The following is a 27,562-nucleotide window of genomic DNA, read 5'->3' as shown; positions in this document are numbered from 1 at the left end:
GACAGAGAGAGAGACCACAAGTAGGCAGAGAGGCAGGCAGAGGGAGGGGCAGAAGCGGACTCCCCACTGAGCAGAGAGCCCGGTTTGGGGCTTGATCCCAGGACCCTGAGATCGTGATCTGATCTGAGCCAAAGGCAGAGGCTTAACCCACTGAGCCACCCAGGCACCCCTGAAAAGCACAGAGTTAGCAAGAGGTGTCCTGGCTCCACTACGCTATACTGCCTTCTGCCTGACAAAAAAATGGGTGGAGGTATATAACCCGGCAGAGTAACTTTTTTTTTTTTTAAAGATTTATTTATTTATTTATTTATTTGACAGAGAGAGATCACAAGTAGGCATAGAGGCAGGCAGAGAGAGAGAGAGAGGAGGAAGCAGGCTCCCTGCTGAGCAGAGAGCCCGATGCGGGACTCGATTCCAGGACCCCGAGATCATGACCTGAGCCGAAGGCAGCGGCTTAACCCACTGAGCCACCCAGGCGCCCCTGGCAGAGTAACTTAACGATTAAACGATTTTGATTCCAACCCATAGCATAAATATGTTTTACATTGGTTCTCAGTACCTACACAAACGTACAAAACTGAAACACAACTTCAGGGAACAGTACTTGCCCTTAGGGCATAAAGTGCAATGATATGTTCTATTTCCTGCATTATTTTAATAAATGTTGTTCAAGCCCCACTGAAGTGATTTCACCACTCAGTTGAGTCTGGCCTGTGACTGAAATATACTTTCCTACATATAAGCTCCATTTACCCTGAAGACCCTTCAGAAAGTCTTCAGCTTTGAAAGGGAGTGCTATCCATGGGCATTCAACCACCCAGTTGTCTCCGAAGTTGAAAAAACTAGAGTGTCAATGGGACCTCCCAAAATTCAGACCCAAGATGGTCTGGTTGATGAGTCTCAGATAAGTTGTTTATTCTCTCTTGGCCTTTTATATATTCACTAGTAATAGTGGAATATTCACTTTTAGGTGGTTTCTACAATTACATGAATACTTGGCACAGTCTTGGCACTTATTCTCAAGAAGAGGTAGAACCTATTATTATCATCATTCATGTTATTGTAACTTGCATTTCCTTGGGCGTATAATATGTTTTGCATGTAGTAGGTACTCAAAAAATGTTTGATGAACCTCTGCTTTGGATGGATAGTCAAGTTGAGCTTTCTCTATCCTGGAGGGACTCCTGGTAGGAAAATCTCGACTTTTCACTGTAGGCTGAAAATTATGTTCTGTAGCAACAGCATGAGCATTCTTGTTTGGCTTTGTCTTAGTCGTAGACTTGTTCACCTTCAAAACATTCAGTAGTTGGTACAATGTGCAGCAAGGAGATCCCCCTCCCTCCCAGCAGAAAATTACAGTAAAGTCTGCAAAAAACAACGAGGGGTTGTTAAATTACTCATGTTTATTTATAACAGACCTTCAGCCAGTACAGTACAAAACTTACAGTAGTATATCTCCGTTACACAAATATTTACTTACAATATATTACATATACAAAATGCTTTGCAATAAGTCTCAAAAGCTAGTTTAACTCCCCTTGAGAAAGGAGAAAAACTCTTTAAAAAAAGGGGGAGGGAGAACCAAAGGAAGAGGAGGGCAAGGTGAAAGGGTAAGGTCCAAGGGAGACACCAAGCATAGGCTACAAATGAAACCCTGGGAGAGAGAGAGGAGAGGTGGTATTGCACTTGCTTCTGTGTTTTATTTTTTTTTCTTTTTGTTCTTCATAACTTCTGATTAAAAATATATATAATATATATATATTATGTACACAAGGAAAGAAGCTGCTGAAAGTATTACAAAATCCCATCCGCAGCTTGGACACAGACACAAAAAAACAAAGGTCTGGAAAAGTGTCTATTTAGAAATTTTCTTGTGTGGTGTTGGTCTTGAATATCAATATAAAAGGAAAACACCTCTTTTCTCCATGTGGGTTTCAATTTTTTTTTTTCTTTTTCTTTACTTTTTTTTATGCAAAAGGAGCTGGGAGAGAGCATGAGGATGTTTGAGGTTCCAGAGCTGGAAGGCTCTGGAAAGTAGGATTTTGTACCTAAGACCCTGGTTAAAGTGCAGTGATGGTCTGGAGAGAGACAGAGTGCCCTTCTCTCCCCTCCTTAGCACCTGGTCTTGCCCTTCCAGTCTCTGCTCTCATGGGCTCAGAGTATAGCCTCAGAGCATAGTCCTTCATGTTCCAGGAGGTTACAGGTGCCAGAGCTGACTGGGGGAGGGGATGGGGCACCCTAAGGCTCTGGTACCCCAGAAGGGACTAGTCCTTATGAGGTGTCACCAGATACACAGCAGACGCAGAAGAGGTGGTAAGGGGTAGGTCTACCGGGAAGGGGCTCAATAACCAGAACAGTTGAGGAGAACCCTAGATATTAATCTCAGCTCTGCTGCCATCCTGAAAGAAGGATCCAGTTCCCTGGGGTACTGTTGAGAAGCCTCTCGCCTTCTCTAGAGACTACTCTCCTTCCAGGTAGCCCCCAACCCCATCCTCTGCCCTTGGCAGCATCTGTTTATTGCTACATTGTCAAGAAGGAAACAACCCACAATGCCCCTCCTTGACAATCTGGTTCTCTTAGGGAGACTACATAATGGGGGAGAAAAGGAAGGGAGAAAAGTTTTTCTAGGGTCTCCCTTCCCATAGAGGGTAAGGTAGACTCTTCTTAGAGCCCTTAGGAGCCCCCATCCCAGGGTCTTTTCCTTAGCCAACCCTTCACCATCCCCCTAAATTATCCCTGATAGGGAGTGAGAAAAGTAGGAGGCAAAAGAGCCAATAAGGAAAGGACATATGGAAAGAAAGATGGAAGGGAAGAGAAAAGGAGAGAGAGAAGGACCAAGTGTTACAACTTGTGAGGTGCTGTGTTTGGTTTTTACTTTCTTTTTTTTTTTTCTTTAAATATAGAAAAACAGCCTTTGGTTTGAATCTCAAGGAAGCAGAGAATGGGAGAGCTGTGGCCTTGGGCAGGAAATGCTTGTAGAGAACTCCACTCACAGGGGAGCATATCTCCTCCTGCCCCCTTCTCACTAACTAGGTTACCCAAAAAGCCAGGGGTCTCTGCTGTAGCCAGGAGGAGCAAGGCCCCTCCTGCCCTACATCTGGGAACTGAGTGTAGAGGGGGGCAGTAGAGGATGACCCCCGGTTCAGTTGCGCCCATCCCATTCTTGCCAGGACAAGAATGGAATGAGGTGAGGGGCAAATGCCCTTCCTCGTCCTGGGATAATTTTTGGTTATATACTGACAATTAGAAGAGAGAAAAGAGACACCCTTTTCTCCCTGCCACTGATCCTAAGAACAGGGGCAAGAAGCCTGGGAATGAGGGTGAATCCTAAAGCGGGGAGAAGAAGAAGGCAGCATGACTGAGGGGTTGAGATACCCCCTTGTCATCAGGCAGCAACCCACTAGTTTCTCATAGGAGAGGGACGGCAGGAGCCCCTGAGAGCCTAGGAAGGTCACTAGAGTGAAGAAGATCAGAGGTGGAAGAGAAAGAGAAGAATTTTAACCCACCCCCTTCCCATGCCCTGGTTCCCAGTTAGGCACCTGTGGCTCCCAACATGTCAGAGATAGGATTGCAGACCTAGCCTTGGCCCCTGAGAATATAAAATTGGGGCACTCCAAGAAGAGAAAACCACCACTGAGTAGACTGGCAGGTTGAAGAGAGTAGCAGTGTTGGGGGTTGTTTGAGGAGAGAAGAGACAGATCACATCCCAGAGGGAGATTCCCAAATGTGGGCTTTGAGGAACTCATATTACTAGGGGAACGTCAAGAGGACCCTTAGCCCCACAGTGCCTAGGGAGAGTTTCTTCAGCCCCTCCCACCTCCCAATGAGGAAATTCTTCATTTGTTCAAGCATAGTGCAAGCTGCCTAACATGAGAGGGCACAAGAGGTATGGAGTACCAGGTGGGAGGGTCCCAGAGAGGAGATATAATGCCACAGAGCTCAGGTAGGGCCAGAGGGAGCGATCAGCATCAAAAGGAAAGAATCAGATAATGCAAAAGGTGAGGACTTAACTCGAGAAGCTCAAAACTCTTAGGACTAAGAGGAGCTTCCTACCCCGAGGGCTGTTAGAGAAAGCTGCATCAAAGAAAGAAAAATTAGGCCTAAAGTGGGAGCGGTCTGTGGGCTGTGGCGGATGACTGATCAAAGTTAAGAGAAAAAGCCAAAAGAAAAATCCACAAATTATATCAATAAATAACTCTGACTATACTGGGATGAGAGAAGAGGAAGAGGAGAAACATAAGCAAAAAGGCCTGTTTCATCACAATGCTTAAGTCAGTCAGGGTAGAGGAGAATAGGCAAGGAGGGGTCAGGGTCAAGTGTGAAGTCTGGTAGCCAGTGGAGGAGGCTACCGAGCCAAGCTCCTTCGGATGAATGGGGAAAGAGCTAGACTCCTGTAGGGAGGCAGTGGAGTGGCAGACTGAAGGGAGGGCGGTAGGTAGGTGGCTAGCCGACCTTGTGCTCCCCCCGGACAATGTGGGAAGAGAATTCGTACCGGTCCTGGCTGTGGTAGCCGCAGATGTTACACTCGAAAGGGTCTCTGAAGCCATGGCAGCCCATGTGGATAGTGAACATGACATGGTCCAGAAAGAGGATTCGGCAGTGCTCGCACTTGAAGGCCTTCACGGGCTCACCGCTCTCACCCACCACCCGGAGCACTTCCTTGGACGGGCCCGGGGTGCCCCGCAGTAACCCTTCCTGCGGCTTGGGGTCCTCTTTGGCGTAGGCAGGACTGGGCCGGCCCACCACAATGGTGGGAGGTGGCTGGGGTGGGGGACCCTGAGGGAGGGATACCACCCCCCCAACCCGATCTTCGTGGTTGCTCTCTGTATCTGTGGAGTCCTGGCAGCCATTGCTGGGGGATGCCCCAGGGTCGGTCAAGGGGCCTCGGGCCCGGTAGAGGAGGGGGCCTCCATCAGCCAGGTCCTCGGGTCCCTCACCTGCTTCTCTGGACCCTGGAAGCTCCAGCCGACCAGGGAGGGGCTGCATCTGGGTATAGACAGAGCTGATGACGGGTGTGAGTTCCGAGATGCAGTTGGTAGGTGGAAGGCGGAGGGGACGCAGATGCTCTGCCCCCACAAAGGCCAGGGAACCTCCAAAGCCGGGCTCTAGGCCATGATGCGCCACCAACTCCACATCCTTCTCATAGCCACCCGAGTTCACATCGTAGGGGATGTCTGAGAGGCTGAAGCGCATCTGCTTTTCACCTGCGGAGGAGAGGATCTCAGCAGAGCTGGGTTTGGAGAATTCCTGAGTTTTCCCAGGATGACTTCTTTGTTTGCTTATCCTGGGGATGGCTGTAACATTATTTACCAGCCCTCATTCACTTCCCTCAAGGTCAGGACCTCTGTGGGGCCGCTCCCCAACTCCAGCTATAATTGTAGGGAAGGACTCAGTTCCCAGCCCCTGCTGATCTTTAACACTTCCTTCATTGCCCTTTATAAAGCTAGAGATCGAACCTCAAGGCCAGGTGGGTGGACCCCATACTCATACCTCCTCCCTCTGACTCTCAGGGCCCTTGTCTCAGATCCCACAGGCGGAAGTCCTTGCTGTTCTCAAAACCTAGGAGAACCTGAGCTCCCTGACCACCCTCCTCTTACAACCACCACAAGAGCCCTCCACACCCTCTCGAGGTACCTTCTTCCTTTTCATGCCCCTTCTGTTCTGGGGATGGATTCTGAGCACCGGAGCCTACCAGACCACTTTTTCCCTTCCATCAAATCTCCAGGCCCAGCTGGTTTGATGGCTACCAGAGCTCCGGTTTAGAGGAGCTGTGGCTTAAAGCTGAGGTCTCCCCTCCAGTTGGACTCTTACCTACAAACTTCTGGGGGGTGGAGCGCTTGCGTTTGGTGAGGCTGTTGGCCAGCCGATCAATGAAAGTTGGCCGCTCCGAGGATGAGTGCAGCATGGAGTCTGGCACCATCTCCAGGTCACGGATCTCATCACCTAGAGGGAAGGAGGTGGGGCAAGTAGTAGCAGCTGAAGCGGAGCAGCAGTGGCTCAGCAGCCTTTGCCTGCAGAGAATCAGCCAGTTGGTAGCCAAGGAAGGGCATCCCGAGACCTGGAAAACTGGGTTCCGCTCACTTCCCCTTATCTAGAGCTCATCCTAGCAACGTTCCAGGTAATTGGGAGGACAATTACAGATGCATCATCTGACCCTTGGTTTTATACTTCCTTGTGTTTTCTCTCTCCCCTTAGACTGAGGACATAGATCGGAACGTCCCTGACCCCTGGACCTTCCTGCAGCACCTACCACAGGGCTCTGCACCAATTGGAGTGCTCCGGGACCGAGGAGGGAACCGTCCTTTCTCCAAAGACCTCATCTCTTTGTCAGGGGTGGACGGCGGAGGGGGTGGGGTGGGGGGGTGGGGGGGTGCTGGAGTCATCCTTGCCCTGCACGCCCTCTGGCTCTGCCCTTCACTCACCCCTCCCCTCCCCCCAGGCCTGCTGACAGCCCCACCTGGTTGGCCCACCAGAGCTTGGGCTTCAGTGCTGAGACTCTGTAGGTAGTTGTGGCACCGCTCTTTGTGCTCCTCCAGGGTACTCTGCTGTTTGTAGCTCCGGCCACAGTAGTTACACTTGTAGGGCTTGCCCACTGTGGGAGAGGAGACTGTGGAGGAGATGGGAGAGACGCCACATTGGTCACGCCTCCCGGTGCCCGGGGCTCTACAAGGCCCCCTGGGAGTGAATGGACCCCAGCATGAGGAGGAAGGGGTGTGGCTCCAGGGAATTCTGCTAGTCTTTCCTCCCCTACCTTCAGTGGCAAACATAGAAAAGGGGGCCAGTGCGCAGCCCTGGGAAGAGAGAGGGGACCCGGGGCCTAAAGCCTGGGACTGCGGGGGTGTGGCGGGGGTAGGGCTCATGGCGGCCAAACTGCTGCTCACAGGGAGGAGTCAGGGACTTGGTAGAGGATCATCCCATACAGGCTGGCCCCACCCTAGGGTCTCAGATTCTGGGGCCCAGACTGCGGTTTAACCTTTCCATGTGGCAGGCGGGTGCAAGTCCTGTTTATCAGACAAGGGGATTTTTTGCTTATGACCTATCTGCTTTGGTTTGGGGGAAATTGGTGGGCTGGGGTGACAGAAATGAGAGCCCTTAGATCTGGCAATGTGGGGAGGGGCAGTTTTCACTGACCTTTACTCCACCCCTAGCCTCGTTCTACTGCTTCTTTTTCTTTCTGTCTCTCTACACTGAGCTACCAAGAGAGCCCCAGAAAAACCATCACTGACAGAGAAATTCTGAGAAGAGAAGAAGAAGAGAGAGGGAAATAAAGGAGATGAGTAAAAGGAAGAGAATATCAACTTTGGGGGCGCCTGAGTGGCTCAGTGGGTTAAAGCCTCTGCCTTCGGCTCAGGTCATGATCCCAGGGTCCTGGGATCAAGCCCCACATCAGGCTCTCTGCTCAGCGGGGAGCCTGCTTCCTCCTCTCTCTGCCTACTTGTGATCTCTGTCTGTCAAATAAATAGATAAAATCTTAAAAAAAAAAAAAAAGAATATCAACTTTGAGGGTCTTGTAAATTTTTTAAAAATAAAGAACAAGTTAGGGGCACCTGGGTGGCTTAGTCGGTTATATGCTGCCTTCAGCTTGGGTCATGATCCAGAGGTCCTGGGATGGAGACCCCTGGCAGGCTCCCTGCTCTGCAGGGGGTCTGCTTCTCCCTCTCCCTCTGCCTGCCGCTCTGCCTGCTTATGCTCACGCTCTTTCTCTCTCTCTCAATCTCTGTCAAATAAATAAAATCTTTAGAAAAAAAAAGAAAGAACAAGTTATAAAGACTTAGTTTCTGGGGTACCTGGCTGGCTCAGTCAGAAGAGCAAGAGACTTTTTCTTTTTTTAAGATTTTATTTATTTAGGGGCGCCTGGGTGGCACAGTTGGTTAAGCGTCTGCCTTCGGCTCTGGTCATGCATGATCTCAGGGTCCTGGGATGAGCCCCATGGCTGGCTCCTTGCTCAGTGGGGAGTCTGGTTCTCCCTCTCCCTCTGCTCCTCCCGCAGAGCAGGGAGCCCTACAGGAGGCTGGATCCCAGCCAAAGGCAGATGCTTAACCGACTTGAGTCACCCAGGCATCCTGAGTATGAGACTCTTGATCTCTCTCGATCTCAGGGTCTCAGAACTATACTCTGGGTGTAGGGATTACTTTAAAAAGAAAAAAAATATTTTTTTTGTTTCTCCCAAAGAAAAGAAGTTGGGAAAACTGAGATGGATATTTCCTTTAAAAACCACTTTTTTTTTTTTTAAGATTTATTCATTTGAGAGAGAGTGAGTGCGGGAGAGGAAGAGGGGAAACAGACTCCTCACTGAACATGAAGCCCAATGTGGGGCTCGATCTCACCCCCCTGAGATCATGACTTGAGTCAAAATCAAGAGTTGGATGCTCAACCAACTGAGACATGCAGGTGCCCCTAAAAGACAACTTTTGAGAGGTAATATTTGTGAGAGGAGAGATAAAAGTGAGAGAACAAGGTATTGTGTATCTTGTTTTACATATCTTGGGGCGTCTGGGTGGCTTAATTGGTTAGGCATCTGCCTTTGGCTCGGGTCATGATCCCTGGGTCCTGGGATTGAGCCCCACATCATGCTCCTTGCTCAGCAGGGAGTATGCTTTTCCCTCCACCTGCTTCTCCCCCTGCTTATGTTCTCTCTCTTAAAAAATCTTATTTTACATATATTGTTACTATTGAGCAGGGAGGCAGGAGGTGTCTTCAGGAGGCTGGTAATTACCTCCACCCTATATGTACACACCTAAACCAGGCCTTGATTCAATCTATCCATGCCATTTTGACCTTACTCTGTAAAACCTAGTCTTTGGGGGATGAGGTGAATGCCATGGTCCCTGTCCACCTAAGACTTTTGGGGAAACGGTTTAACATCTGGGAGAGGGACCCTTTTTTCTTACAGTGTGGGTTACATAGAAAGCATCTCATAGAGATGGAACCTAGTGGGATACCTGTATCTAATTCTGTTCCTAATAATCTCCTACAGAACAACATCCAAAACCTACCCGGGGGGACTTGTTTTTGTTTCAGCAATTCTTGGGATCAAGCCATCCTTGTTCCAAACCAGCAGGGGAGGCCACCCCTTTTCTAAGGAAAAGGAGTATGATTCTGTAGCACAGAAACTTAATGGGGTCCAGGAAGGCTGCAGAATAGCTCTGTGACTAGCAATTTTTTTTTTCTTTCTCCCCCGGAGCTTTAGTTTTGTCAGCAAAGTGAGGATAATACCATGTACCTTGGAATTGTAATGAGGATCACACAAAGAGACAAGCGAAAAGCTTTATAGATCAAAAAGCCTGCTCCAAGGTGAGAGAACCTAGAACAAGGTAGGTGGCTGGGGAAAGCCTGCTGAGGTGATTACTCTGTCCCTTGAAATCCTGGCCCAAGAGAGTTTAGGAAAAGAGAAAAATAGCAAGGAAAGTTGCCAAGGACAGATTCTACTAATTTTTTCCCCTCTGCCCTTCCTCCTGTCTTTTCCCAGTCTTTTCCCAATCTTGAGCTCTTCCTTCCCACCAGCTTGACTCCTGGTCTCTTCGCAAGGCCAGGCTTAAAACTTAGTAAGATACTTCAAAAATACTGTCTGCGTAGCTGATTCAGATAGATGTCAACTCCAAGAGTCTTGGCTGGGGCCATGAAAACTGGATAGTCCAGTCCCCTGGCACGGATCCAAACACTAACCTCTAGACACTCTGGCGATTTGCTCTTGCCTCTGGGAAGGGGACAACATCTTGGGATGGGGAACAGAGGCTTTTCCTAGGCCTCCTTTCTTTCTCTGGAGTTTGGAGGCCCATGGATATTTTTAGGAACCAGTAGGAAGTAAAGGAGAAGACAGACAGTGGTGATCCAAGACCTCTGGTATCATGGAGGGAGGTGATGATGGATGATGGGCACATGGAAATGTGAGGAAGGGTTTTTCTGGTGCTCAGAAGTATGGGGGTGGGGTGGGGGTACAGATGGTTCTGGCAGTAGCATGAACTTTAAAAAACAAAGGGCGGGTGACTGTTAAGAGCCTAGAACATCACCCATGCTCCTTTTGCTCCAAGTCACAGAGTGTAGCAGATGTAAAATACCTCATCAAAGAGTCCCCTAAATTCCCCATGGGGCCCAGACGAGGGGTTAGAGAGGCAGGGCCCTATCTGCTCTGTGGGTGCTCTGGCCTCCTCAGTGACAGACACGTAACTCCCTGAAGACAAGAGAAGTCACTGAGCTCTATTTCCCTGGGGTACTGAGGTCCCACTCCTCCTTTCCCACCAAACAGGTCACTGACCCGAGTGTGTACGGAGGTGGCCGGTGAGCGCGTCACGCCGGCGGCAAGCATAGTTACAGAAGGGACATTTGAAAGGCTTCTCCCCGGAGTGCAGCTTGATGTGGCGCAGAAGGTTCCCCTTCTGGGTGAAGGAGGCACCACACTGGTTGCAGTGGAACGGCCTTTCACCTGCAAGAGAAGCAACAGATCACTGAGGACTGGGGGAGAGGAGTTTTGAAGGTTGAACCTCTTCTTGCGCCCTCTACCCCACCCTGCCTGAGGGCAGGTGCTCAGGAGGATTTCTGAGGGGCAGAGCTGAGGCACGCACACAAGATTCCTGCGTTCTAAACCTCCCTCAGGAACAGTCTTACCCTGGGAAGGTGTGGAGCAGAGACTAATAGTAGGGCAAAGGGCACCAGGCCTGCAACTCTGGGCCAAAAGCCCATGAACCCAAAACTGAGTCCTATAAGACCCACTGTGCCCCGGGAGCCTTCAAAGCCTCAGAAAGCTGAGACGAGGCTTTTGTTTTCCTTTTTTTGTTTTTGTTTATTTGTGCATTTAAAACTTGACACTGGAGGGCCCAGATAATACCCTGGAGTCCTGTCCCTGTTGGACTCTAGGACCCTTCTGGACGCCACGCCATCATCTCCCTCCCCTCCTGAGAGAAATATCAGCTTTTCTTTATAACAAACAACAGCTGATGAAAGCGCCAGAGAAGTATGAGTGTTGAGGGACTCCAAATGGCATCGCTCCTTTTTTCCATCAGCCGGAAGGTGTGCTGGGAGAGACCCTTCCCTTTCTGAGGCTGCCCCACTGCAGACACGGTGTCCTACGCCTCTGCCTGTCCAGCCCGCGCGGGAGCTCCTCCGGACTCCCTGGCTTACTCACCCGTGTGGCTGCGCTTATGCACCATGAGCACATTGGGTCCAATACAGACCATGCCGCAGACGTCGCATTTGAGTTTGCCGTTGGGCAGCCGGATGCCCCCTGGGGAGTGAGGCTCTGGCCCACTTCCATCACAGTAGCCCAGGGGCTCTGACAACGAGTCTTCCACGATCACACTGTCATCCTTTTCAAGGAGCCGCTCATCTGGCCCCAGCAGTCTGCTTGACTCCTCATCGCTGTACATCTCCACCTTGATGGAGTTGGCTGGAGGGTGGGATGGTGTTTAGGACAGAAACAGGCAAAGGGGGGAACCTGCCCGCAAACCAGAATGGTCCTCCTGATGTCCAGTAGGCCCTCTCCCAGCCCTGAGACACACAGGCTTTAGAAGAGGCCAACACCCGAAGTCTCCCGGGTGGTGATATGGTGGTCCTGCTGGGACCTGCAATAACCTTTTCCTCCCGTCTCACCGCCCAGGCAAATAGGCTCCAAGAGAAAAAAGTTGGGTACATGGGAGGTCATCTGTTCCACTGGGGAGGGGAGGAGGCTAAGGGGAGTCTTTTTCTCCATTCTCTTGACATTAAGAAAGATGTCGGGTTTGGCCCTTGGCAGGAAGCCAGCAAGTAACAGTGGCGGGAAAATGGTCTTAGGAAGACCAAAGAGATGGCAGGCTAAAGAGAGAGCAAAACTGGAAGACAGAGATGGCTCACATCATCTTCCCTCTCCATAAGATAGAATCCCTCCATTAAAATCTGGAGAGGGGGATGAAGGAGGGAGGAGCCACTGAAGAGAAAGCCTTGGCTCTAGCTCTGACCTACATTCCTGGCTATTCCAACCATTTAGAGAATGTCACAGATCTAGGGCCAGCAAGAAGAGGCAGTCATGGGGACCTATCCAGGCAGGAGAATGAGGCCCAGGAGCAGGAAGGGGTGGGTGATAAGGAGATCCCTCTCATCTCTGTTTCCTATCTGGCTCTACCTTGTGACCATTCCTATGTACTTGCTTCTCCAACTCCAAGATTTCTCTTTGGAGCCTTTGCCTTCATCCCAGCCAGGCCTCTTTTAATTCTACCCTAGTGTGGCAGCCACCGTTCACTCTCCTTTCAGAAGTCAGGAAGACCCTAGATGCTGAGGTCCGTACTTCTTGTAGATGTGTAGAGGCTTGAAGCAGAAAACCAGAGGGAGGCAGTAATGGGGAAATGGCTGCCCATGGAGGGTGAGCTGAGGGCCAAACACAGATGGGCGGAGTGGGGGGCACCTAGTGCCAGGGCAGGGACAGGGCAGGAGGTCGCACTTACCACTGAGTGAGCGGCTGGGAGAAGAGTGCTGGCTGTTGGGGGTGCTCACCGAGGGCCCCACTGGGGCCCCGAGGAACTCCTTCTCCAGAGATGAGTCCCCGCTACCTTGGAGGAGAGAACAAGAGGACAGGTGAAGCTGTGGCTGGAGCCTTTGACCGTCTGTCGCCTCACCTCTTCAAAATTGTATGATGTTTCACAAACATTGATCTAGTAGCCACGTACAAGGCAGCGTTGTAAGCTCGGCACTGTACCTTGTGCCCTCGTCAGCCCCGGTGCCCGGTGCAGACTTCTGCGAGCTCAATGGCTGCGTCTTGCCCACCCTACCTTTATCTAGGCCTGAGGGGAAGAACATCACTGCCTGACGTCCACAGGAAGCAGGGCTGGGGCTGGGCGGGCCAGGGTGGAGAGGAAAATGGGGGCCTCAGGAGAGAGGCGGTTCAGGACAGACGTTCTTCCCTACTGTTCCTTTCCGGAGCCCCCAACACCAGGTTCGGGATCTGTAGGAAGGGCAGCTGGAATGGTCCCTGAATCTAATGATAATAATAGTAATCATAATGATAGCCGCTAACATTTATTGAGTGCCTACTCTGTGCCAGGCATGGTTCTATTCACTTTATATGAATTCTCTCATTTCACCTTCACAACGACCCTGTAAAGCAGGTGCCAATACGAACTTAATGTTGCAGATAAGAAAACTGAGGCACCATGGAGGCTGTGCTACTTGTCTAAGGTCACAGAACTGATAGAGGTGGAACCTGGACAGATCAGAAACTGTAAGCACCTATGTCCTGAGCCCATCTCCAGAGCCAGTGGGGAGTCACTTGTCTTTCAGCAGAGGAGCATTGGGCCCGATCGACCTGAAATCAGCGTGAATTTGACTACTCTAGAATGCCTCCTATCAGATATGATTCCAGTCACATATTTACGGCTTGCTGTTTCCTTGACAGTAAAACAATGAGTTTATTCTCACTATGTTCATTGTTAACGTGTTGACAAACCGCTTTATAAAAATGAGTTTTAAGAGTTCCATCTGTATCTTTAAAAAATTAGTTAACATACGTGGAGATATGAATCATGTCTTTAAAAAAAAATCCCTCCTCCCCACAATCTTCTGCACAAATTTATAGGTGAAATAAAACACATATAGGTAAACACACACATAGACACAGACACATATCACAGATGTAGATATACATATAAAGAGAACATACCTACGGGGCAAACACACCCATAGCCGCCTACATTATCTGCTAACGTGAACATGCATGGATGTGTACACACAGCCTAAATATGGAAGAGAGAAAGAGAGAGAGACACGAGCCCTAAAAGTCATCCCTAAAGTCCACCTATTAGTACTTTTCCCAATTTCCCAGCTATGCACATACTTACTTTCACAAAATAAAGATTCCATTATAAAATGGTTGGAGTCTTGGGCCTGAGGCAAGAAATCCGGAACACACCCTCCTGAGGGATCCCTCTCCAGCTTTGGTCAGTGGGAAGAAAACAACCACTCAGGACTTTGGGACCATTTCCCATTCATATCCTCTTCTAAAAGTCCCACTTCCCCCATTCTTTCCCATCAGAGCCTGAGGAAATTTGTTCACTCGCTATAGAAAATGTCTTATAGCTTGAAACCGAGTTGTCCCAGCTGGGGGCCTATAGATGAACCATGGTTATCTAGAAAAGTTGCCCCAGTCAGAACCACACACCTATCATGAAGTAAGCATCTCAGAGTTGAGGGTTGAGATGTGTAGACTCAGACCTAGTTTTAAAATATGTCCTTCAATTAAGTGGGAGGGTTTTCTGTAGTTAAAGGGGCTAAAAAGGGGTACCTTTTTGTTCCTTTTCAGACGTTAGTGCTGACTTGCCCTAAATCACTTGATGTTAGTAATAGGGGAAGAACTGGGCTCTGGGCCCTGGTGCTGAGTCCCTGCCCCTAAAACAATGAATGAACTTGCTAGAAATCCATCTCTAGTCCCAGCCTACTAGGCTGAGACCGCCTCTTGGAGCCGGAGGCTTGATCCATGAGGAAAATATGCTTAAAGGGATATTTGGGAACATTAAGAGGAAAACATCCTTTGTGCCTTTCGTTATTAAGGCCTGGGAACAGGAGGAAGAGCAGGTGCCTCGAGAGCCACACTAGTGGTTCGAGAGGCTCTTTGATGCCATTGCCCTCCCTGGGGAAAATAGGCTCAAGTCTGCTTTTATGGGGCTAATACCTAAAAATGAATCTGTTTCAGGGGCCAGAAAGTCTTTCTGGGGACCCAGGGATTTTGAGTTCGAGCCGGAGGGTAAAGGGGCCTAGAGACAGATTTAGGAAGTTCAGCAGTTCCTCTGTCAGTCCCAGAAACCCCAGGGAGGGAACTTCAAATGCCTGGGACTCCCAAGAAATCCCAGACTGTCAAAGCCAAGAATTAAGGCCACTCTTGGGTCTCAGAGAAATTTTCTTGGTCAAAGTCATCATAGATTGGCTGAACCCCCAAAGGGTAAAGCCAAATCATGAGGTTGACATCAGAGGAACAAGGAGGTGGGTCCAGGGCAGAAAAGCAGGAGCGAGAGAGAGGAAACAGGGCAATGTCCCACAAGCTAAATGTGTTTCATATGCTAAAGGAGACTAGCCCTCCACTCCTGCTGCCCTTCCCTCAATCCCTTCAAAGAGTGGCTGCCTCCAGGGAACAGCCATGAGGTCCGAGAACCTCCACACTTCTCTGCTCTCATCCTAACTGCTTCCTCTTTCTTGACCATGGGCTCCGGGGTGGCAGGATGCTAACCTGCTAGCAGGGAACAGTGGGTCCAGGAGCGAAGAAAGACGCCCATCCCCAGTTCTATTGTGGGGAAGAGGCTGAGGCCCCTCAGATCTCTCTTCCAGGGTGAGGCGTCCGCTGCCAAGGCTCCTCTTTACCTTGATTCTATTACCCATTCCCACCCAGGCCTGTCTCGGCATTTCACCCTGGGCAGCTCTACATCTGTCCCCAAGGCCTAATCAAGATGTCACCACAAGCTCCCACTGTCCAAGTCACAGTCTTTGCTTAGCAACACCAAACACCCTTCCCATCCTCCGCAAGTATAGGGAGGAACGCCCCCTCCCCCGCCACACACACACACACACACACACACACAGCCCCCATCCTCTCCCTCTCCTCAGGCTTGGGAGTTGTTACTGAATTGGCTCCCTAGCCCCGGCAACCCCCCCCCTTCCCCCTCCACTAGCCACCTTCTGCCTGAACTTACATTATCCTTCCCTTGCCGGTGAGACCCTGGGGTGCGAACGCGGCCGCCGCCTTGGAAACGGCGAGGGAGTGCGGGTGGTGTGTGCATGTCTGCGTCTCGGTGGCAGGCAGGGGTGAGCCCAGCCACTCACCTTCCAGGAAGCGTGGATTCCTGGAAGTGAGGGGAACCGCCGTCATTTCGCAGGCAGCGGCACGGTGAGCAGGGGCCCACGGCTGCAGCCAGCAAGAAGAGCTCAGCCCAGGGTGTGTGTGTGTGTGTGTGTGTGTGCGTGAGAGAGAGAGAGAGTGTGTGTGTGTATGAGAGAGAGAGGGAGAGGGAGAGGGAGAGAGAGAGAGAAAGAGAGAGAGAGGGAGAGAGAGAGAGAGGGAGAGAGGGAGAGGGAGAGAGGGAGAGAGGGAGAGGGAGAGAGGGAGAGCGCAAGCGAGCGTACGCTGGGATGTGTTTGGGGAGGGGGCTGGAGAGAACGTATATGTGTGTCTGGTTGGGGGGATGCTAGGCTACAGCATCCCTTTCCCAAGCCAGTAAGGGGTGGGGGTGGGGGGTGTGCACAGGGAGGGGGAGCCAGATGCCGTTGCCCTCGTGCCCAGCAGACAAAGAGGAACTGCACAACAAATGCCTGAGAGAGGCAAGAGTGTGTGTGTGAGAGAGAGAGAGATGGATGGGCCCTCGAGGTGGGAGGGAGAAAGGGGGGCCCCCAGGGAAGGCCCAATCCTCTGCCAGCTGGGGAAGCCAAGGCCCCAGAGGTCATGGGGCCCAGGACATGGGGCAGCCTCAAGGCTCTCAAATCGGCAGAAAGCCCCTCCCCCACGAAACTCAGGCACTCAGATTCCCTCCTTTCCCTCCTCCTCCAGGAGGGAGGTCGCTTTCCAGATCTGGGGACTGACAGCCCCCTCCTTCCCAGCGGCGAGAAGACCCAGCAGTCTGGTCTCAGGCTAGTGTTGCTCTGTGGCCCTGAGCTTTTCAGATCCCGGGCAAAATCCTGGTATAGTCTCCCCACCTCCGCCGCTCGCCTCCCTTCCAGTGCCCCTGGGGCCCAGCAGCCGACAGCCTGGATGAATCCGCCTTCTATCAAGACAAGGCCTCTGCTCCTTCCCTTCCAGAGGAGCTGCTCACTGCCGTGCTGACCTACTTTGGAGACTAGGTTTTCTGATTCCAAGAACTTGGGGGTGGGAGGGGCCGTGAAACTTTGGGCTGCCTACCCCTGGGTCCCTTTCTAAGGTTCCCTTAAACATTTCAGAGTCCCAGAAAACTTGGGACAAGCACTGCTCTTTCAATTAATTGCACAAGCTGGGTTTGAGCAACTCAGTTTCCCCTGAAAGATAGGGAATGGAGGTGGGGAGAGAATCGGTGTGGTAAGTTAATAGACTCTCAAGACCCCAGGAGGGAGGGACCCGCCCCTTTAGAAAGAGACAAGGGGAGAGAGGATGGATTTTCTGAACTAGGTTCTGTGAGGTGGGAAAGTCTCTTTGAAGAACAGGAGAGATACCCCCTTCATCGAGTGGCCAAGTGAGGAGACAGAAGAGCTGTGATGATCTTCAAGGGCCGGAGTGTATTTTAGGAGGGGTGCACACAACAGGCTTTCCCACTGCTTGCATACTGGCCCAGGAGAGATGGGTCAGATGCCCCTCACGTGGACCGTCTCAGCCATGCCCAGCCCTGCAGGGGCTACTCTTCAGAACTAATGTTAGCCCTCCCTTGGCTTTCCCTTTTCCCATTCTCTAGGGTAGTTGCTGGCATCTAGAATTCTCAAAACACAGGTGAGGGGTTTCTGGCCTCCCCCTTCATTCCAAAAACCAACCTGTGTGGAGGCTTCCCTTACCTCGGAAATGTCAACCTGCTGAAAGCAGGACAATTTGGTTTCATAGCACGTGAAGCAAACACTCTAAGAGGTTTTCCTCTTCCACATTCTCCAGAGACAGATCTCCTCGGGATATTTCCCCAGCCACGTTCCCAGTTTCTCATTTACCTAAGTTAGGACAGGGACTGGTATTTATTCGTCTACCCGTTCCCCAGCAATAAAACAAGGTCTGGGGGTGGGCTGTTGCTCAGTAGTGAATTTCTGAGTAGGCTTAACTGAGCGGGACAGAGAAGGACTGGCTGATTCCTCAGAAGGGCCATGAATTTTGTTCCAATAGATCTTTTTCAGTTACATTAGTCTACTTGATCCCTGTCACTCAGGCCAGCATGTGGCAGATATCAAATGCCTTTACCCATTCCAACTCCTTCCCTCCTTAAATAAGAAAGGGGTCAGAGTCAGTGTCTTACCTTACCCAGGTGTTCCCAATGACTCTGCTATGTGTGTCTGACCCATCTTGCTATCATCCTTTGAACGTGCCCATAATTCCATTGGTCCCACTTCAGGGTAAAAAAAAAAAAAATAAGCTATAGGTCATTTCTACGGCGGTGCTTCGATCTCTGACGGGCATCCTCATCATGTCAAAACCCAATTCTGGCTTCCCTTACCTTTTATGATCATTTCTTGCCCTGATGTTCTAATGCTCCAAAAAATGACTCCTCTGTCTTAGAGACAAGCTCTGTTTTCGGCCCTTCTCTGAACTGTCAGAGAGAGAGCCCAATAAAGGTCCTCATTTCTTTTCACCTTGTTAAACTCTGAGAAGACCCCAATTACTTTCCTATCTCTAAAAGCCGTTCACACAAGCAGTGATCTCTTCGGCCTCAGTGAGAGTATCTGGCAGGTATGTAAAGCCACAGCATGTTAGGACCATTGGAAAGGACTGGTAGAAATAAGAGTTGGGCTCTATATCTTTCTTTCAAAAGCTCTATGTTGTTGGCCCACTGGCTGAATTCAGCCCATAGACAAGGTTGGCTTTCTCCTTGGAACATTTTTGAAAATATTGAGTCCTTAGTCTAAAATGGAGACACTTCACATAAAATCTGGATTCCTGACTTCTCTTGAAAAATTGCAAGTTTTGGCCACACTGGATACACATTCTGGCACAACTGTGACTGGTGCACACTGAGGAGCTTTTGCTTCTTGAAGTAGGATATGTGTTCTCTCTACATGACAGTCCCTCATATTCCCTCTTCTCCTTCGCTCATTTACATATCCACCTGGCCCCTACAAGCCGTGGAGGTTTGAAACCCTGCCCCACTCTCCACCTGGCTGGGACAGAGTATCGTGTTGGGCTGGTGACCGCAGAGTATAGGAGAAGGACCTACATCTTCCTTCTATCTCTTTGCTTTAAATCATTCCTCTCAGACTATGTCTCACAGTCCCCACTTGTATTTCCCTCCTGTTCCGTTCCCCTTCCCTTATCCCCCAAGAAGTCTGGGAAGAGAATCTCTATTTAGGGAATATAAAATGACCAAAATAGACTCATGCTACCAAGCACTACCAAGCGTGACTGGCAGCTCTGTGACCGGGGCACCTGAGGTCCTGTGCTAGGCTGGGTTGGACTCCGCTCTGCTCCACAGGCGAGTGGCTGCTCCCAGCCCCTTATAAACACAGTGCACAAGAGGGCATACCAGACATATAGGAGCGGCCATTGCAGTCTTCTATGTCCATCTTAGAGTCTGCTGAAAGAGAAAATAGCTGTGATTAGAAGCCAGATCTGGGAAGGGAAGAGGTTTCTCTCTAACATTCTGGAATTAGCAAGTTTGCTCCAACCCTAGCCTAAAGAACAAAAACCTCCTACTTGGTCCTGATGATAAAGACAGTGTACGCCGACTTACAAACTCCAACCTACAACTTCTGCAGGCTTCCCCAGCCTCTGGAGTGGAAACACTGTCTTACTCCAGAGTGGTCCCAGTTGTGTTGTTTGGAGAGTAGACCCTCCTCCTGTAGGTGGAGCTGACACTGTGGGAAAGGAGACAGGTTATAGCCCAGCCTTCTGGAGGCAAAGAAACCAGCCCCACAGAAGCGCTATACTTTAAGAATAGGGTAGTAACAAGGGGAAGAAGCTGGATTCTGTCTCAAGGGATTCTTTTTGGGGGTGTGTAGGGGAGGGAGGGGGACAGGAAAGTAGAAGATGGAGAGCAGCCCACCTCAGGTTCAGCAAGGAGTCCTCCACTGAAGGTCTAATAAACAAATTAAAACTTTAAGTGGCTTTTCCCCCACCTTCTTGTCAATTACTTCGTTATGTTTGTTTTTTTTTAAAAGGGGGAAGACTGAATTTAAAATGCAGGTTAGTCTATTTAAGAGAAGGGAGCAGTAATTGGCAGTAGAGTATTAAACAAATCAAGAACTGAGAACAATTAAAAGTGATAATTTGTTCCAATGAATTATCTCCTTAGGAGCCTGTGGGAGGAGGAAAAAAAATATCTTTGGTGGAAATTTACATACCTCCAAAATTGATTTCACCAGTCATATAATAAAAAATAAATAGTCCAGGGGCAGATTTGGGGGCATAAGAGTGGGGCAAGGGAACAGCCTGAGCTGACTTCAGGATTCCTGGTCTCTTCAAAGATCTCTCTGAGACAGATGGATGAAAATCTTTTGCTTGTAATACTATACCGTTAGAGGCAAGGGTGGAGGATTCCAGGGGATGCACAGGGGGAAAAGTATCTATTACCCTCTCACCCCTCTCCCCCACGTCATTTGGGTGCTGAGAGACATCATACTCTTCTGAAAAGTCTCAAGAGAAAACCCGAAACATGGGGTTTCCTTCGCTTCACAAAGCAGCTGTATCTTAGATCTCATTAGAGAATCCTAGTCTCACCCCGGGAAGTCCGGGTGTGGAAGAAAAAATTATCTAAGTTTATTTTCAGTTCTTTTCTTCACATCCTCCCTGGGATGGACTGAGCTTTGGGATCAGACTGCTAGAGCAAGCCACAATAATGAGTAGTTCCTTGAAGGTTCCCTTAGGGGTAATGATTAGAAGACCCCAAGACCATAGTGATTAGCAAACCCATACCCTCTGGAACTAGCCATAGAACTTGTGGTAGGCAGAGATTCAAAGAATGAGGAAGGGCGGTCTGGTACTCATGGGGCCCCTTTCATTTCCGAATCATTAGCTCCATAATTGCCCTTTGGGATTTTTCGAAATTGCAAAGCTAAGATGCCACATGTGACTTCCCTTCCTTCCTCCCCATGCTCCATGCAGGAGAAGCAAGAATGAGCAAGATTTCCTCCATTTTCTCTTGGAGAAACTGAGGCTCTGAGAGATTAAATGACTTGTCTCTGGGCTCATGGCGAGACTGGAAGAAGAACACAGGTCTCCCACTGCTCTGAGCTGTGCTCTTCCCATTAAACCATCTTGCTTCCTTTCAAAAGCCATGGATCTTCTTGCTTTTCCCTGCTTCTAACATCAATTAAGGCATCTCTTCCTTTGGTGTGACCCCCGAGGGAGTGGGGTCTGTTACTTAAAAAGAAGAACAAGTTGAGCAGGCTCTAAGGGGAGAAATATGCTAATGTAATATAATGTGTGTGGTGTGTGTGTATGTGTGTGTATGCGTGTGTGTGTGTGTGTGAGAGAGAGAGAGAACACAAATGAACCAGGGGCTAGATAAGCACTAGGTAGGCAGAACAGTTGAAGGAGAGCATTCAGCGAGTACTGGCTCAGGAAGTGCATCTCATTCTTGGACACCTGCCCAAATGGTCCCAAAACAATTTCCAGAAGGGTCTGAAGGAGTTGTTTTCTGAGTTGGACTTTGTTCCTAGCAGTAAACTGAGCTCTTCTGCTTCTTAATTGCTCTTAACAGGTGCTCCATGACACATCTTGGGCAAAATCAGTGTTTGGCTGCCTCTAGCAGGTCCTCATGCCAAGTTGGTAACCCTGGAAGTGAGAGCGGACGGAGATTCTGCTGTTCCCAGTCCTGGTATTCTGAGAGCCAGGAGCAAATCGGTAGATGTACTTCACTGTTTGTTCAAGTCTCCAGGCAGCACATCCCTCCTCCCAACCTTCCCACTCCCCGCCCGTCAAAGCACCTCCTCCCCTGCCTGGCCAGGCAGGCAGATCTTAGTGTCTCCTTAGAGGAACTGGGTCAAATTAGGCACTGCCAATTGGAGACATACCGTAGGGGGAGGAGGTATAAAAAGAGAGAAGTTAGTTACACAAGACAGGTTTGGCTCAAAGATCTTGGAAAGAAATTGGCTTTATAGCAACCTAGGCGTCATTTAGTGATGGAGGTAGGCACATATGTACTGTAAATTCAGTTCAGCGAGCTGAATACAAAGCAACTAGAAATAGCTAGTTTCCCAATTCAAAAGGAAGTGTCTCTGTGAGGAGGGAGGAAAGGTTGGTCATTGTAACCTCTGGAGACAAAGATTTTCTTCCCTGTTCTTTTGAATCCACTTGGCACTGTAACAAGAGTCCTCAAAAAAAAAAAAAAAGAGTCCTCTAGGGCCCTGACTTTCTCCCATCAGCACAATATTGCGTCTGAACAGGAAAGGGCAGGAATAGACGTTCCTTCTAGACAGATGATTTCCCACCACACTTCCTGACAAGCAACATGTCACGAAGGATCCAAGGTCTGACTCCTAAGGGCAGGTCACGCATTGGCTATCCCCGCCCCCAACCTCCTATCTCCACAAAAATATCCCTACCGCTTTCACTATTAGGTGACAAAAATGTCAGAAAGTCAAGTTCTCTCTATGTAGTGGCTCTGAACGCCTGAAATAAGATGGACATCACAAGTATTTAAGGCTCTTCAAATCCTCTAAAGAATCCTGTTTGATCCAGTGACACTCCACAATTGGAATTTAAAATACACTCCATGTGGTCTAGTGTGTAGAAAGGTAGCAAGGAAGATATTGTTGGGAAAGAGAGTGGAAGTGGAGAGAGCGGCAAGGATCTGTGCCATCCTTTTGGTTATTGTTCCCGAACTACAGCAGGGAGAAGCAGACATCTTTTCTCTAGTCTCCCTTAGGACCTGGGACCTGAAGTGGAGTGCAGTGATTATTAACAAGACAGAACTTTTCCACCTGCCTGGGAGTCAGCAGTTCAGGTACTACAAGTAAACCAAACCCACAGCATCATCCTCTCTTGTCTCTACCTTTGTGAACTGAATGAAATCAACATGAAAACGTACTGGAGTCTCTTGGCAGCCAGGGTTGTGTTTCAGAGCTCTGCATAATTGGGGAGGGGAAAGAGGTAAATGATTGAGGGAGGAAGTAGAAGGAGGCATTGTCAGCAGCCTGACTGACAACCTGCCCCTTTCCAGGAAACAGACCTGGACATCCAGCAGTCTACAGCTCTGAAATGATCTTTAGGGTCAACCTAGTGCCCTCTGAAGGAAACCCACCAACCTTTTCTCAGCTCATGTGTCTGTCTTTTTTTTTTTTTTTTTTTTTTTTAAAGATTTTATTTATTTATTTGTCATAGAGAGAGAAGTGAGAGCGAGCACAGGCAGACAGAGTGGAAGGCAGAGGCAGAGGGAGAAGCAGGCTCCCTGCGGAGCAAGGAGCCTGATGTGGGACTCGATCCCAGGACGCTGGGATCATGACCTGAGCCGAAGGCAGCTGCTTAACCAACTGAGCCACCCAGGCGTCCCTCATGTGTCTGTCTTTACAGCAAAAAGATCTGACTCATTTTTTCACCAGGCTATAGATGGTGACCTTCTATGTACAATATAATACTGATGAAGACAGCTCGACTTCATTATCCAAGTGCTTGGGGAGCAGGGCTAAGGGGATGAATTCTCAGGTCATCCTAGGAATGGCCAGTCTCTAAAACAAGAAGGGGTAGGAGCTGGAAACACAACACCTGGACAGTGAGAAAATATCATCTCATTGTCTCCTTTTAGATCTCAGATGGATGCATCTTTTCTCTTGTCCTTTGTGCTTCCCTGTCCTCCCCATGTAGACTGTGGGAGAGAGAGAAGGCTAAGGTTTATGGGTGGGAGGAGAAACAATTCTACCCCTCCCATGTCTCATCTTAGGACTTAAGGAACTAAGGAAAGGGCCAAACTAAACAGTTTAAATCGCTAGGTATGATGCACATGAGATAATACTCTCTGGGTTTTTCAGATATACCCTTGAGTATTTGAGCTCTGTGTTTATAGAAAGGCCCCACAAAGTCACTGCTATTCAGCTGTATGTTTGGGCAGGGGTGAGGGAAGTAGGGCAGCAGAGTTCAATTTGAATTTAATAATAATTATTTTTGAAGCCAAAGATGCCCCCAAACAAAGTTAGCTCTATCTATCAAGTGAGGTTTGAAATTACATGGAATTCTCAATGAACTCTTCTGACTGGGGTAGGGTAGACAGAAACCATTTCCTTTGGTGGCAGTCCTGACTGGAAGTCTCTAACGCATGCTGTTCGAAAGGGTTCACTGTTGTTTGGACCAGAAAGATGTTTTTGGGCTCCTCCACTAACAGAGAATCTTGTGACAATCCAATTTAGTAAGCCTCTCTTCATGTGGAGGGCCGGGACAGGAATGTTGTAGGACCTGGGGAATCTTGGAGCTAGAATGGAGCTGAGAGATGGTCTCCAATCTCTTGTTTGTTTGTTTTTTTAAAGATTTTATTTTTACTTATTTGACACAGAGAGAGAGAGATCACAAGTAGGCAGAGAGGCAGGTGGGGTGGGGGGAAGCAGGCTCCCTGTTGAGCAAAGAGCCCAATGCAGGTCGATCCCAGGACCCAGAGACTATGACCTGAGCTGAAGGCAGAGGCTTAACCCTCTGAGCCACCCAGGCACCCCATCCAATCTCTTGGTTTTTAACAGAAGAAGAAATTAAGCTGAGTCACCCATCTGGTTAGTGACAGAATTAAGACAAATAGAACCCAGGTTACCAGGCTAACCAGTCTTTTTCCATTATAGTACAAAGTTAAATCTTGCCACAGTGGGAAGGTTTGGGGTCACCATGCTTACCTTCTTTTTTGGGTGTTGAACAGTTTGGGGGTCTGCATCTTAGTGACTTAAACCCTTGAACTAGAAACACAGGTTTATGGATGGGAAGAGAAATCATCCTCTCTTCTCTCATGTTAGAGAATCTGAGCCTGAGGAAATTGCCAACCTAGATGCTCATTAGGTCTCTTTAAGGTAGAAACAGGACTCCTTGACCTAAGGATTACACCAGCATATGTATTCCAGCAGAGTCTGTAAGGTTGATGCTATTCCCATTGGTGGGGTGGGAGGGGACAAGCCATTCATATCAGCACTGTCCTTTCTTAGATGCTTTCGTCAGATAAACCTTGAAACTGTCTCCCTGTTCCCAATACAGAATCCACAATTCTTTTGAGAAGAGGAGGCAAATCAAACAGCTTAGAATTCAATCTTCTTCTGGCAGGGTCAAGAGACCAACAAAAAGAGGGAGTCCCTCTGCTTATAGCATTGTCTATACCCACAGGGCTCCACAATCTTATTTGTTCCACTAAAGTAAAAGGAGCCTAGAAATACTGGCCCAACAATAACTTACTTAATTTTTTCCTTGGTTATTTTGTGTGTATGTTGAGGGAAGAAAGATGGCCAGTTTGGGAGAAAATAATTCCTTTGTGGATGTTAATAGGAGGTAAAAGGTGGGATAATGTTTCTCCCATGCTGGGAAATACAAGTTGCAGATTTAAACTAAGAGAAAATAAAGAAGAAACGTCCAGTTGCATTTTCACTGGAAAAAAGTCAGGACTTCTTTCTGAGCCAAGTCCCAAAATGTGCTCTACCCTTAACCTACTAAGAGAAAGGGGATTTTCCAGGAGCTACAATTGAACTAACTAACTGCACTTGGTGGGCAAGAAAGACATTATATTTTGTGCTTGAGACATCAGCATCTGTTGACGAGGGCAAGACATAATTCTCAACGGGCCAAACTGAGGGCAGCTCCCACCACCCTGCGACCCACCCCCAGAAACTCTGGTGAGACCTATCCTGTTTCCCAATGCAACACTATTTTCTTCTTTCAAGACTTTATTTTTATCTCATAAGCCACTCGTCTGACTATTCTCATGACCCAGGGAGTTGTCCAGATTCTCCGGCTTTAGGTGGTTGTAGGGAAGGCTGAAGTCCCCGCACACGACAAAGCAAGATTCACTGACCTACTGACAGACCCATGAGGAGATGTGGGATTCCCAGTTAGGCATTCTCACATGCTCCTACCAAATAAGAAGCTACATTTTCAAAGATTGTTTGATTTGCCCTTGTCCTGATTTTATCCTCAGAATCTGAGTTATCTTAAGTGGAAATATTGTAGGCAGTCAGACACCTGTTTTTTAATGCTTCCTAAGAATATAAACATGTACCTTCACACAGGTCAAGTCCATAAGTAGCAGTAAGGGGGTAACAACAGGCCTCAACAGTCTTCTGCTTGGCCATGATGATGGAAGGCCTAGAACTGACATGTGAGCAAACCAGGAACTTTTGCAGCTCACGACTGACTGACGATTTGAGGGCTCAGGAGGGGTAGACTAGGACACAGGTGGAGCTATGAAACATGTCGGTGGGGGATCTGTAAGAGCCACAATAGTAGACAGTTTTATTTATGGGAGGGACTGAAGCGAAAGAAGGTGTGCAAAACTTGACACATTTCGGTTGATAATGCATCAGATCTTCCTGGAAGCAGAGTTAGTAAATTCTTACCTTGGAGAGAGAAATGGGGTACCTTATTTCCTGAACATCTCATACCTAAAGGTCTGTGTTCCATTAAATTCCCAACTGTTTCCAGACAGGACCAATTACAAATTAAAAAAAAAAATTTTTTTTTAAAGCATAGACATCAAACAGAAATTTCCCAAGTTGAGGATCTACAACTCTAGCAGACAAGGGCTAAGAAAATAACTGGGGATGGGGCTGTATGAGAAGGTACATGGAAGCCTCTTTTAGCTTATAACCACTTCCCAAGTCTGTGTCTCCCTAGAGTTGTCAGTCCCAGGGCTTCCTCTGTTACAGTTCTTTCTTAGGACTCATATGCAGTGAATCTCTCCCTTCCCAGGAAGGAACCTGCTTCTCAGGTTCCATAGACTTTTCACCCTACATGGTACCCTCGACAGCACTTTTCACTTCCACTCTAAGTTTCCTCTCTACCGCGTTTCCATTGCCTCCCAGGTCTCCTCACCTAGGCCTATGTCCTTTTCTCTAACCTTCTTCTAACCCCGAGTCCCTCGCACTTTTGCCCAGGTACCCCTCTGCTTCTCCTTTCTCCACTCTTTATCTGTTCTACCCCAGCCATACCCACCGAGGAGCCTCGCGCACCCAGCCCCTGGCTGTCCTCCGTCCTCTGCTTTGGCCCATCTCCCGCCTTTTTAGGACCCCTTGACTCTCCAGTTACCTTCCCCTAAACCTTAAGCCTCACGCCAACCTCTCCCAGCACCCGGGCCAGCTTCCTCCCCTCGAGCCACAGCCCAGGCAGCTATACCCTCTTCCCGCCAGCCCCCCGCCCCCGTCTCCCCTCACTTCACGCCCAAGCCCCTCAGGCCCCGCCCCCGGCGACAGAGACCCCGCCCCCAGCGCGTCGCCCAAGCCCCGCCCCTTACTCACCTGAGGCAGCTCCGCGCGCGCGCAGGCTAGGGGGGTGTGGGAGAGGGGACGGTATTGGGGAAGAGGGGGGCGGGGCCGCAGGGGTCCCCCACTCTGGCCCGGGAGGCCCAGTGCGGGGGGAGTGGGGTCACTAAGGCGGAGGCAACCGGACCGGACCCGGGACCCGGGCGCTCAGCGGCGGCGGCGGCTCCATCTTCATCAGCGGCTTCACCTGAGAAGGGACCGGCCCCCCCCATCAACCCCCCCCATCACAGCCGTCCCCCCTCCCCAGAACAACTTCCGGTCCCACTACTAGGCGACAGGCGGCGTGGCCGAACACCGAGCGTCCCTAAGCCGGGGAGACTGCTGGGGAAAAGGGAGAAGAGCTAGGGGAGAGTAGCCGAGCACCGAAAGATTCAAGTCGGAGAGGCGCGGTCATGCCCCTTCATCTGCATCTGATTTGCCAACTGGGCGCACATTGGACACCCCCCTCGTGCCCTGGCATATCTGCCCCTAGTGCCAAATTTTGCCCTGCCCCTACTAAGAGAATACTGTTTTTAACCTCAGC

At 49.4% G+C, this 27,562-nt stretch overlaps 1 protein-coding gene across 20 annotated transcripts; it reads right to left on the bottom strand.

The window, feature by feature from the left end:
- Positions 1–1,383: 1,383 nt before the first annotated feature.
- On the bottom strand, positions 1,384–27,385 carry IKZF4 (IKAROS family zinc finger 4). Of its 20 annotated transcripts, XM_032348567.1 has the most exons (13): positions 27,016–27,385; positions 19,131–19,178; positions 18,108–18,200; positions 17,910–17,999; positions 17,464–17,610; positions 15,645–15,794; positions 13,803–13,896; positions 12,414–12,518; positions 11,123–11,383; positions 10,256–10,423; positions 6,458–6,607; positions 5,812–5,943; positions 1,384–5,204 (listed from the first exon to the last, which is right to left on the bottom strand). In XM_032348567.1, exons 6-13 carry the CDS (start codon positions 15,729–15,731, stop codon positions 4,444–4,446), a joined length of 1,758 nt encoding a protein of 585 aa, XP_032204458.1. In that variant the 5' UTR covers positions 15,732–15,794; positions 17,464–17,610; positions 17,910–17,999; positions 18,108–18,200; positions 19,131–19,178; positions 27,016–27,385; the 3' UTR covers positions 1,384–4,443. The 20 variants fall into 20 exon arrangements, with proteins under 20 accessions (XP_032204458.1, XP_032204461.1, XP_032204457.1 ...); XM_032348570.1 differs by lacking the exon at positions 18,108–18,200; XM_032348566.1 differs by lacking the exons at positions 18,108–18,200; positions 27,016–27,385 and adding an exon at positions 19,338–21,035 and having other exon boundaries at positions 19,131–19,181.
- Between the last annotated feature and the right edge of the window lie 177 nt (positions 27,386–27,562).

Source organism: Mustela erminea, chromosome 6 (assembly GCF_009829155.1).
Source record: "Mustela erminea isolate mMusErm1 chromosome 6, mMusErm1.Pri, whole genome shotgun sequence".
NCBI lineage: Eukaryota > Metazoa > Chordata > Mammalia > Carnivora > Mustelidae > Mustela > Mustela erminea.
Note: the sequence above shows the minus strand (reverse complement) of the source record. Positions and strands in the feature narration are given on the sequence as shown.

Excerpts from the sequence above, each read along its gene's own strand:
- IKZF4 (XM_032348567.1), bottom strand. The coding sequence starts at position 15,731 with ATGCACACACCACCCGCACTCCCTCGCCGTTTCCAAGGCGGCGGCCGC. Across the intron at positions 12,519-13,802 it reads GGAATCTTTATTTTGTGAAA|GTAGCGGGGACTCATCTCTG; the intron begins GTAAGTATGTGC and ends CTCTCCTCCAAG. Across the intron at positions 6,608-10,255 it reads CCACCTCCGTACACACTCGG|TCTCCTCTCCCACAGTGGGC; the intron begins GTCAGTGACCTG and ends TCTCCTCCACAG.